Source organism: Heterodontus francisci, chromosome 28, assembly GCF_036365525.1.
Source record: "Heterodontus francisci isolate sHetFra1 chromosome 28, sHetFra1.hap1, whole genome shotgun sequence".
Taxonomy (NCBI): domain Eukaryota; kingdom Metazoa; phylum Chordata; class Chondrichthyes; order Heterodontiformes; family Heterodontidae; genus Heterodontus; species Heterodontus francisci.
In genome coordinates, this window is record NC_090398.1 from 26692581 (window position 1) to 26705308 (window position 12728).

General features: G+C 46.7%; 1 protein-coding gene across 1 annotated transcript in view; it reads left to right on the plus strand.

Annotated features, from left to right (window-relative positions):
* The window catches only part of LOC137385153 (NACHT, LRR and PYD domains-containing protein 3-like), an 84173-nt gene that overhangs the window by 43397 nt on the left and 28048 nt on the right, over positions 1-12728 (plus strand). Inside the window, exon 7 of the mRNA XM_068060094.1 lies at positions 1034-2771. Within this exon, the coding sequence (XP_067916195.1) occupies positions 1034-2771 (1738 nt within the window). The remainder of the gene's footprint in view (positions 1-1033; positions 2772-12728) is intronic.

Sequence of the window (12728 nt, forward strand, 5' to 3'; positions counted from 1 at the left end):
TCTCTGATGCCATTTCCTATGTCTTCATTGAATGAAGCAGTGATCGTTTTAAAGGCAGAGAAGGGAAAGAATTTTTAAAACAAAAGCAGAAAATGCTGGAATTACTCAGCAGGTCAGGCAGCTTCTGTGGAGAATAAAATAGAGTTAACGTTTCAGATCTGTGTACCTTTCATCAAGAATTTTTGAAGTGTGTTCAGGAGAATTATGTTGATCAGTATGTTTCCTCCTAATGAGGAAGGAGACATTGTTGGATCCAGTCCTGGGAATAAAATGGGACAAATTTCATAAAGCTAATATCATGTGTGGATTTGTAATGAAATGCCTATAACAGAGGGCAGATCTGTTAGTATTAACCATAGGGTGGCTATTCATCTAGAAGCACTTGGCACTATTCTAGTACCATATGCCCTTAGATCCAGTATTTTGAAGTTTGCAATGGTACAGCCCAGCCTGAGGGAAAGGTCAATTCATTCACAGGTACTCACCAACCAGTGTGGTGATGATTTAAAATGAATGATACCAAAATCGACCAATTAGAGGTTGAAGAGTTCCAAATGGTCACCCCATCCTAGTCTTTATACATATATTAGTTATTATACTGCCTGTATTATGAGTACTGTTATTATTGGTAATTGTTACTTAAACTTAATCCAGAAAGTGATTCGGTGTGCAAAAAAATGCAATTGCGATGCTCCGTGCTAATTTTAATTAATTGTATCGACAGGCCTTCAGCTAGTAGCCATTTTTGCATGTGCACATGTGCAGGGGTTGGTGGGTTAATTATCCATCAGAGGGAAACTATCACCTTTGTAGAAATCTCCATGTTCAGTATACATTAGAATCAGGTGAAAATTTGAAACTTTTTTCTGCCATCATTCACTTTCAAGCGAGGTTTCCATTAACTGAGATTGAATTTCTATGTGAACCTCTATTAACGCTGTGAATTAAATGTGACATTTCACTGGATAGTGAAGTTTTTTTTACATCAGTGCAGCTAACATTGAAAACCACTTTCTGTCTGTTCTAATTGAAGATGTTCAACAGAAACACAAGGAAACAGTCCGGGTACAAACTGAAACACTGAGAGTGAACACTATCCTAATAAAGGAGAAGGTTAAGATTTTCCAGCTGGTTGATCGATACGCTGAGCTAACGGTCATTTCTACTGTTCGAGATCGGACACTTGTAGAACATGAACTGCTGGTAAGAGGCCGAGACCATGAAGAGTGGAGAGAGAAACATCTCCGGAAAGAACTGGAAAAAATCCGACCTGATCAATTGTTCCAGAGCAGTTTTTCCTGGAGAAAATCCAAATCTGGGAGTTCAGCAGCAGTGAGTGGAGTCCCGGGGATTGGAAAAACAACAATGGTACAAAAGATTGTTTATGACTGGGCCACTGGGAAAATATACCCAAACTTTCAATTTGTTTTCAGTTTTAAATTCCGGGATTTGAATACAATTAACTGCAGAATAAACCTGAGGAATCTGATACTGGATCAGTATCCCTACTTTGGGAATATTTTGGGAGAGCTCTGGAAGAATCCAGAGGGATTGCTGTTTATATTTGATGGTTTGGATGAATTCAAGGACACGATCGATTTTGGTGACAATCGGAGAAATACAGAACCTCAGTACATGTGCACAGATCCCGAATGCTGGTGTGAAGTGTCTGACATTGTGTACAGTTTAATACAACACAAGCTGCTCCCAGGATGTTCAGTGTTAGTGACCAGTCGTCCCACTGCATTACATTTATTGGAAAAGGCTGAGATCAGTGTCTGGGCTGAAATCCTGGGATTTGTTGGTGATGAACGGAAGGAATATTTCAACAAGTTTTTTGAAGATCAGACGGTGGCAGCAGCTGTTTTCAAACACGTGGAGGAGAACGAGATCCTGTACACCATGTGCTACAACCCTTCCTACTGCTGGATCCTCTGTCTGTCACTGGGTCCCTTCTTTACACAAAGAGACAGGAAACAGCAGCAAGTTCCCAAGACCATCACCCAGCTATATTCCTACTATATTTACAACATTCTGAAAAACCATAGCCGAGAGATTGAAAACCCCCGTGATGTGTTACTGAAGATCGGTGAGATGGCCTTCACAGGAGTCTCCAGGAAGAAGATTGTGTTTAGAAATGGAGATTTGATCAAGTACAATCTGCAACCTTCCCAGTTCCTGTCTGGATTCCTGATGGAACTTTTGGAGAGAGATGATTCTGTCCAGAGTGTGGTTTACACCTTCCCGCACCTCACCATCCAAGAGTTTGTAGCCGCACTCACACAATTCCTGACTCCAAATCCCGGGGACATCTGGAAACTCCTCAGTGATGCCCACAGGACGAAGGATGGGAGATTTGAGATATTTCTGCGTTTTGTCGCTGGTCTCTCCTCCCCACAGGCAGCTCGACCCCTGGAGGAGTTTCTGCGTCCATTTCTTCATCAAACAACTTGCCAAGTGATTGACTGGGTGAAGGAGAAGGTTAAAGGAGAGATTGGAAACACAGAGAGTGAAACTGGTAAAAGGAAGCTCCTGAACACATTGCACTACCTGTTTGAGTCTCAGAATAAAGCACTGGTTCAGGACACAGTGGGATCTATGCACAAACTTACATTTAATAGATTGCAACTGACCCCAATTGACTGTGCGGTCCTGTCACACATTATTGGTTTCTGTGATACCATAAAAAACATTAATCTATATGACTGCAACATTCAGTGTGAAGGACTCCAGCGGCTGGGACCCGTACTGCACAAATTCCAGGAGTTGAGGTAACTGTTTATTTGTCTCTAACTGTTGAAATGTTGAACAGTCACAGATTGTGTTGTCGCTCAGTAATGAAGTGAAAGAAACAGTTCTGTTGACCCTCAAACTCGGGTGTCAACTGACGTGGCAGACAAAAGACACCTGCACGAGACACTTGGTATAAACACCTTTATTGTTACTTAAATCACTTAACTACTTGTTATTTCACTTGTTAAACTACTTGTTACAATAAATCACAAGACTCACGGCTTGGACTTCAATACGACCCGTTGTGAGGTGAGGTGATCAGTCTCCCTCTGATGGGTTCTCTTCACTGAAGTGGACTCAGGGTTCCCTTTCCGTGATGGTCCTGCAGGTCTTCTCCTTTCGGGGCTCCTAGCCTCCCCTTCTTATCCAGTTTCTCCCAGCATCGCAAATGTTCTTTGTCACGTACACTCAGGGCCTGGAGTCGTCTGTCTGCTTAGTTTTAAAATCAAAATACATCTGCTGGCCTTCCTTCTTATCTGTAACCTTGTTATCACAGCATCCCACAGTCTCATTGAATGTTTTATCACCCACTGCCTAGCAGGCTGGAAAATAATGACTTCAGCTGCTTCACAGCTCCTTCTCCTTGTGCAAAGCTGGCAACTTTTCCCATCATACCTTGCACAGTTTTAGCTGTTAACCTTCGGCTGCAGTTCAGTTGAACCAGAGAGAAACAGATTTGACACAACGATGACAAATAATAAGAGGATTGTTTAGTTTTACCATCAGGACTGGAAAATCTAAAATGGATCCTTGTGAACCATCAGGGATTTTACAATCTGTATGGAATCAGTAAATACAGGTCACTGAAAGGGTCTGATAATTTAATTACAATAAATCATCATCAAAAAAGGACTCGGTTGTGTGTAGATAAGGTAAGGCTTTTTCTACTTTTTTATCGTGTGATTGGTAAAAACTTTTCGTTCCTTTTTCATTTTTTTCTAAGTTTCAGACTAAGTTAAGCTTAAGATTAAAAATGGCAGGAGATCTCAGACCCGTGTTATGCTCCTCTTGCTCAATGTGGGAGCTCAGGGACACGGCTGATGTCCCTGACTCCTTCACGTGCAGGAAGTGTGTCCAGCTGCAGCTCTTGTTAGACCGCATGACGGCTCTGGAGCTGCGGATGGACTCACTTTGGAGCATCCACGATGCTGAGGAGGTCGTGGATAGCACGTTTAGCGAATTGGTCACACCGCAGATTAGGATTGCTGAGGGATAAAGGAAATGGGTGACCAAAAGGCAGAGAAAGAGTAGGAAGGGAGCGCAGGTGTCCCCTGCGGTCATCTCCCTCCACAACAGGTATACCGTTTTGGATACTGTTGAGGGAGATGGCTCACCAGGGGAAGGCAGCAGTAGCCAGGTTCATGGCACCGTGGCTGGCTCTGCTGTTCAGAAGGGCAGCAAAAAGAGTGGAAGGGCTATAGTCATAGGGGATTCGATTGTAAGGGGAGTAGATAGGCGGTTCTGTGGTCGAAAACGAGACTCCCGAATGGTATGTTGCCTCCCAGGTGCACGGGTCAGGGATGTCTCAGATTGGCTGCAGAACATTCTGAAAGGGGAGGGTGAACAGCCAGTTGTTGTTGTGCACATAGGCACCAACGATATAGGTAAAAAACAGGATGAGGTCCTCCAAACAGAATTTAGGGAGTAAGGAGCCAAGTTAAAAAGTAGGACCTCAGAGGTAGTAATCTCAGGATTGCTACCAGTGCCACGTGATAGTCAGAGGAGAAATGAAAGAATAGTCAGGATGAATGTGTGGCTTGAGAGATGGTGCAGGAGGGAGGGGTTCAGATTTTTGGGACATTGGGACCGGTTCTGGGGGAGGTCGGACTATTACAAATTGGACGGTCTACACCTGGGCCGGACTGGAACCAATGTCCTTGGGGGTGCTTTTGCTAACGCTTTTCGGGAGGGTTTAAACTAATGTGGCAGGGGGTTGAGAACCAAATGAGGTCAGTGGACAGTAAGGAGGTAGTAACTAAAGCCTGTAAGGAACTAGATAATGAAGTCAGCGTGACTAAGGGAAAGAGTAGGCAGGGAGCAGATGATGAAAGCAAAGGGACTGGTGGTCTGAGGTGCATTTGTTTTAATGCAAGAAGTGTAGTAGGTAAGGCAGATGAACTTAGGGCTTGGATTAGTACCTGGGAGTATGATGTTATTGCTATTACTGAGACTTGGTTAAGGGAAGGGCATGATTGGCAACTAAATATCTCAGGATATTGATGCTTCAGGCGGGATAGAGAGGGAGGTAAAAGGGGTGGAGGAGTTGCATTACTGGTCAAAGAGGATATCACAGCTGTGCTGAAGGAGGGCACTATGGAGAACTCGAGCTGTGAGGCAATATGGGCAGAACTCAGAAATAGGAAGGGTGCGGTAACAATGTTGGGGCTGTACTACAGGCCTCCCAACAGCGAGCGTGAGATAGAGGTACAAATATGTAAACAGATTATGGAAAGATGTAGGAGCAACAGGGTGGTGGTGATAGGAGATATTAATTTTCCCAACATTGACTGGGATTCACTTAGTGTTAGAGGTCCAGATGGAGCAGAATTTGTAAGGAACATCCAGGAGGGTTTTCTAGAGCAGTATGTAAATAGTCCAACTCGGGAAGGGGCCATACTGGACCTGGTGTTGGGGAATGAGCCCGGCCAGGTGGTTGAAGTTTCAGTAGGGGACTAGTTTGGGAATAGTGATCACAATTTCGTAAGTTTTAGAATACTCATGGACAAAGACGAGAGTGGTCCTAAAGGAAGAGTGCTAAATTGGGGGAAGGCCAACTATACCAAAATTCGGCAGGAGCTGGGGAATGTAGATTGGGAGCAGCTGTTTGAAGGTAAATCCACTTTTGATATGTGGGAGGCTTTTAAAGAGAGGTTGATTAGCGTGCAGGAGAGACATGTTCCTGTGAAAATGAGGGATAGAAATGGCAAGATTAGGGAACCATGGATGACAGGTGAAATTGTGAGACTAGCTAAGAGGAAAAAGGAAGCATACATAAGGTCTAGGCGGCTGATGAAAGACGAAGCTTTGAAAGAATATCGGGAATGTAGGACCAATCTGAAACGAGGAATTAAGAGGGCTAAAAGGGGTCATGAAATATCTTTAGCAAACAGGGTTAAGGAAAATCCCAAAGCCTTTTATTCATATATAAGGAGCAAGAGGGTAACTAGAGAAAGGATTGGCCCACTCAAGGACAAAGGAGGAAAGTTATGCGTGGAGTCAGAGAAAATGGGTGAGATTCTAAACGAGTACTTTGCATCGGTATTCATCGAGGAGAGGGGCATGACGGATGTTGAGGTTAGGGACAGATGTTTGATTACTCTAGGTCAAGTCGGCATAAGGAGGGAGGAAGTGTTGGGTATTCTAAAAGGCATTAAGGTGGACAAGTCCCCAGGTCCGGATGGGATCTATCCATGGTTACTGAGGGAAGTGAGAGAGGAAATAGCTGGGGCCTTAACAGATATCTTTGCAGCATCCTTAAACACGGGTGAGGTCCCGGAGGACTGGAGAATTGCTAATGTTGTCCCCTTGTTTAAGAAGGGTAGCAGGGATAATCCAGGCAATTATAGACCGCTGAGCCTGACTTCAGTGGTAGGGAAGCTGCTCGAGAAGATACTGAGGGATAGGATCTATTCCCATTTGGAAGAAAATGGGCTTATCAGTGATAGGCAGCATGGTTTTTTGCAGGGAAGGTCATGTCTTACCAACTTAATAGAATTCTTTGAGGAATTGAATACGTTGATTGATGAGGGAAGGGCTGTAGATGTCATATACATGGACTTCAGTTTGATAAGGTTCCCCATGGTAGGCTGATGGAGAAAGTGAAGTTGCATGGGATCCAGGGTGTACTAGCTAGATGGATAAAGAACTGGCTGGGCAACAGGAGACAGAGAGTAGCAGTGGAAGGGAGTTTCTCAAAATGGAGACGTGTGACCAGTGGTGTTCCACAGGGATCCATGCTGGGACCACTGTTGTTTGTGATATACATAAATAATTTGGAGGAAAGTATAGGTGGTCTGATTAGCAAGTTTGCAGACGACACTAAGATTGGTGGAGTAGCAGATAGTGAAGGGGACTGTCAGAGAATACAGCAGAATATAGATAGATTGGAGAGTTGGGCAGCGAAATGGCAGATGGAGTTCAATCAGGGTAAATGCAAGGTGATGCATTTTGGAAGATCCAATTCAAGAGTGAACTATACAGTAAATGGAAAAGTCCTGGGGAAAATTGATGTCCAGAGAGATTTGGGTGTTCAGGTCCATTGTTCCCTGAAGGTGGCGATGCAGGTAAATAGAGTGGTCAAGAACGCATACGGCATGCTTTCCTTCATCGGACGGGGTATTGAGTACAAGGGTTAGCAGGTCATGTTACAGTTGTATAGGACTTTAGTTCGGCCACATTTGGAATACTGCGTGCAGTTCTGGTCGCCACATTACCAAAAGGATGTGGATGCTTTGGAGAGGGTGCAGAGGAGGTTCACCAGGATGTTGCCTGGTATGGAGGGCGCTAGCTATGAAGAGAGGTTGAGTAGATTAGGATTATTTTCATTAGAAAGACGGAGGTTGAGGGGGGACCTGATTGAGGTGTACAAAATCATGAGAGGTATAGATAGGGTGGATAGCAAGAAGCTTTTTCCCAGAGTGGGGGATTCAAATACTAGGGGTCACGAGTTCAAAGTGAGAGGGGAAAAGTTTAGGGGGGATATGCGTGGAAAGTTCTTTACGCAGAGGGTGGTGGGTGCCTGGAACGCGTTGCCAGCAGAGGTGGTAGATGCGAACACGATAGCGTCTTTTAAGATGTATCTAGACAGATACATGAATGGGCAGGAAGCAAAGAGATACAGACCCTTAGAAAATAGGCGACATGTTTAGATAGAGGATCTGGATCGGTGCAGGTTGGAGGGCCGAAGGGCCTGTTCCTGTGCTGTAATTTTCTTTGTTCTCTTTGTTCTATTAATAAGGCTGGACAGCAGAATGCAAATATAAAATATAAACCAGCAGAACAGAAAATTAATGTCAAATATTTTCCACATCCATCATTTTAACTAGAAACAGGACAGAAACCCGAGTTTAAATAATTAACATTAGATATTTAATCCAATCCCATGCAGGATGTGTGTGTCGAGGGAGACATTTCCTGGATTGGGAGTATTGGGAAAACAGGAATTATTTTAGCAGTAAATGTTTAGAATTATTCACAGTCCTGAACATTAAGTAAAGAGTGACATTTGGGAGGTTAAACTTGCTGATAAAAAGGTTCCAATCTAACGTGTTGTGGGGTATTAAACCCGGAGTACAGACACACACCGGTCAGCGGTGGGGCCTCACAGCAGCAGCTCCTGGGAAAAACCGGGAGCCTGAGTCCGGGAATTACCCATAATCTGTCCCCTGGTGTGAAGCCCCAATCGGGAAGGGAACTCCCAAAGATTCCCCCAAACTGTCGGATCAGTTAATGTTTGAAATAAATGCAGTGCCAGTTTAATGGGGAATAAAGTGAGAGACTCCCCTCCCCTGTAAAATAGGAGCACAGGCACATTTAAAACTTACAATGGGACAGAATCAATTCTCCTTGTTATACAAAGTCCTGGGGAATGGATTTTACAGCAGCAGTTAGCACCATTTCACAATATAACTCACCCCAGGTATTATACAGATTGATATACTGTACAGAGTAAAAAGTACAGGAAATCACCGTTTTATCATTTAATTCAGGGTCTGGATTTACTTTAATGCATTTAATACAGAGTGGTGTGGTGAGTTGAAGAGACTTAGCAGTTGGCAGGATAAAAGGCAGAAGCGCAAAGGGAGAGCCAACTGTGTAACAGCCCCGACAACCAATTTTATCTGCAGCACCTGTGGAAGAGTCTGTCACTCTAGAATTGGCCTTTATAGCCACTCCAGGCGCTGCTTCACAAACCACTGACCACCTCCAGGCGCTTACGCATTGTCTCTCGAGACAAGGAGGCCAAAGAAGAAGAAGAAGATATACTGTACAGAGTAAAAAGTACAGGAAATCACCGTTTTATCATTTAATTCAGGTGAAATCACCCCATTCCCATAAAATCCAGGATTTAAGAAGTGACAGAAATGAGACCATTTCCCCCAAACATGACGAGGCTGGTCACTAATCTCCAGGAGAGTAATTCTGATCATCAGGTAATGAGACCAGACTGAGGGACAGTTAAAGACTTCACACAGACAGTACTGTATTACATAGGATATATAGCACAGAAACAGGCCATTCGGCCCAACCAGTCCATGCAGGCATTTATGCTCCACTCGAACCTCCTCCCGTCTTTCCTCATCTAATTCTATCAACATAACTCTCTATTGTCTTCTCTCTCATCTGATTATCCAGACTCTCCTTCAATGTATATAAACTATTCACCACAAACACCTACTGTGGTAGCAGGTTCCACATTCTCATTCGAGAGTCTTTATGTCACAGAAGGAGGCCATTTGACCCATTGAGTCCATGCCAGCTCCCTGTATTGTAGTTCACTCAGTCCCCTGCTCTATCCCCATAGCCCTGCAAGTTTATTTCCATCAATTGCCGATCCCATTCCCTTTTGAAATCCTTGATCATCTCCACTTCCAACACCCTCATAGGCAGTGAGTTCCAAGTCATTCCTACTCATTAATGGCCCTGGAAATAGTGGATGTATTGGTGGTCATTTTCCAAAATTCTGTCGACTCTGGAGCAGTTCCTACAGATTGGAAGGTGGCAAATGTAACCCCACAATTTAAAAAAGGAGGGAGGGAAAAAAACAGGGAATTACAGAACAGTTAGCCTTACATCAGTAGTGGGGAAAATGCTAGAGTCTATAATAAAAGATGTGATAACAGAACACCTGGAAAGCATAAACGGAATTGGAGTTAGCATTGGTTTATAAAAGGGAAATCATGCTTAACAAATTTACTGGAGTTTTTTGAGAATGTAACTAGTAGAATAGATAAGAGAGAACCAGTAGATGTGGTGTATTTGGATTTGCAGAAGGCTTTTGATAAGGTCCCGCATAAGAGGTTAGTGTGCAAAATTATAGCACATGGGATTGGGGGTAATATACTGGCATGGATTGAGAATTGGTTGACAGACAGGAAACGGAGAGCAGGATTAAACAGGTCTTATTCTGGGTTGCAGGCACTGACTAGTGGGGTACCGCAGGGATCAGTGCTTGGGCCCCAGCTATTCACAATATATATTAATGACTTGGGTGAGGGAACTGAATGTAACATTTCCAAGTTTGCAGACGACACAAACCTGGAGGGGGAATGTGAGCTGTGAGGACTTTCCAAAAGGGTCCAATGTGATTTGCACAAGTTGGGTGAGTGTGCAAATGCATGACAGATGCACTGTAACGTGGATAAATGTGAGGTTATCGACTTTGGTTGTAAAAACAGAAAGGCAGATTATTTGACTGGTAATAGATTGGGAAAGGGGGAGGTGCAATGAGACCTGGGTGTGCTTGTAAACCAGTTGCGAAAATCAGGCATTCAGATGCAGCAAGCAGTGAGGAAGACGAATGGTATGTTGGCTTTCATTGCAAGAGGATTTGAGTACAGGAGCAAGGATGTCTTGCTGCAGTTATACAGGGCCTTGGTGAGACCACATCTGGAGTTTTGTGTGAAGTTTTGGTCTTATCTGAGGAAGGATGTTCTTGCCATGGAGGGAGTGCAAAGAAGATTTACTAGGCTGATTCCTGGGATGGCAGGATTGATGTTTGAGGAGAGATTGGGTTGACTAGGTCTATATTCACTCGAGTTTAGAAGAATGAGAGGGGATCTCATAGTAACCTATAAAATTCTAACAGGACAAGACAGGCTAGATACAGGGAGGATGTTCCCGATGGCTGGGGAGTCCAGAACCAGGGGTCACAGTCTCAGGATACGGGGTATGCCATTTAGAACCGAGATGAGGAGAAATTTCTTCACTCAGAGGGTGGTGAACCTGTGGAATTCTCTCCCACAGAAGGCAGTGGAGGCCAAGTCATTAAATATATTCAAAAAGGAGATAGATATATTAGTGCCAAAGGGATCAAGGAATATGGGGAGAAAGCAGGAACAGAGTACTGAATTAGAACATCAGCCATGATCTTTTCTGAATGGTGGAACAGGGTTGAATGGTCGAATGGCCGACTCCTCCTATTTTCTATGTTTCTATGTTTCTCACTGTCAAAAAAAAGTTACTCCTCATGTATGTTTTGCTCAAAAACTTAAACTTTGTCCAGTCCTTGTACCATCAGCTAATGGGAACAAATATTCTTTGTCTCCCTTATCAAAACCTGTCATAATCTTGTACATCTCTATCAGATCTCCTCACAACCTTCCTGGTGCCATGGCATTTTACCAGCAGTGAGAACCTCAGTGGCACTGCCACCCACCGGGCAGCCAATTGAGGCAATTAAGTGCCTAATGAAGAAGCACCTCCCACCCTCGCTGATATGGGGAGAGTGCCAGGTAAATCCTCCTTTATGGCTGCTCTTGGTCCATGAAGAGGCCTCCTGCACACAATGGTCACCCTCGTGGCTACAGCACCAACGATGGAAGAGGAATTTCCCCCTCCTCCCGATCGCCGAGGTCTGCCTGCCTGTCGGGCACCGGCGGAGTTAAAGAGTTAAAGTCTGAATTGGCTGCTTCTGTTAAAATGCTGCTCCAGGGTCCCAGCACCCACCGGCACGGGGTCAGGTCCCGTCACCCACCGGCACGGGGTCAGGTACCACCACCCACAGGCACGGGGTCGGGTCCCACCACCCACCGACACGGGGTCAGGTACCGCCACCCATCGACACGGGGTCGGGTCCCACAACCCACTTGCACGGGGTCGGGTCCCACCACCCAACGGCACAGGGTCAGGTCCCGTCACCCACCGACACGGGGTCAGGTACCGCCACCCATCGACACGGGGTCGGGTCCCACAACCCACTTGCACGGGGTCAGGTCCCACCACCCAACGGCACAGGGTCAGGTCCCGTCACCCACCAGCACGGGGTCAGGACCCATCACCCACCGACACGGGGTCAGGACCCGTCACCCACCAGCACGGGGTCAGGTCCTGTCACCCAACGGCACAGGGTCAGGTCCTGTCACCCACTGGCATGGGGTCAGGTCCCATCACCCACCGACTCGGGGTCAGGTCCCGTCACTCACCGGCACGGGGTCAGGTCCCGTCACCCACCGGCACAGGGTCAGGTCCCGTCACTGACCGGCACGGGGTCAGGTCCCGTCACCCACCGACACGGGGTCAGGACCCGTCACCCACCAGCACGGGGTCAGGTCCCGTCACCCACTGACACGGGGTCAGGTCCCGTCACCCACCGGCACAGGGTCAGGTCCCGTCACTGACCGGCACGGGGTCAGGTCCCGTCACCCACCGACACGGGGTCAGGTCCCGTCACCCACCGACACGGGGTCAGGTCCCGTCACCCACCGGCACAGGGTCAGGTCCCGTCACTCACCGGCACGGGGTCAGGACCCGTCACCCACCAGCACGGGGTTGGGTCCCACCACCCACCGGCACGGGGTCAGGTCCCGTCACTCACTGGCACGGGGTCGGGTCCCACCACCCACCGGCACGGGGTCAGGTCCCGTCACTCACTGGCACGGGGTCGGGTCCCACCACCCACCGGCACGGGGTCAGGTCCCGTCACCCACCAGCACGGGGTCAGGTCCCGTCACCCACCGACACGGGGACAGGTCCCGTCACCCACCAGCACGGGGTCAGGTCCCGTCACCCACCGACACGGGGTCGGGTCCCGTCACCCACCGGCATGGGGTCAGGTCCCGTCACCCACCAGCACGGGGTCAGGTCCCACCACCCATCGACACGGGGTCAGGTCCCACCACCCACCGACACGGGGTCAGGTCCCATCACCCACCGACACGGGGTCAGGTCCCACCACCCACCGACAGGGGGTCAGGTCCTGTCACTCACTGGCAAAG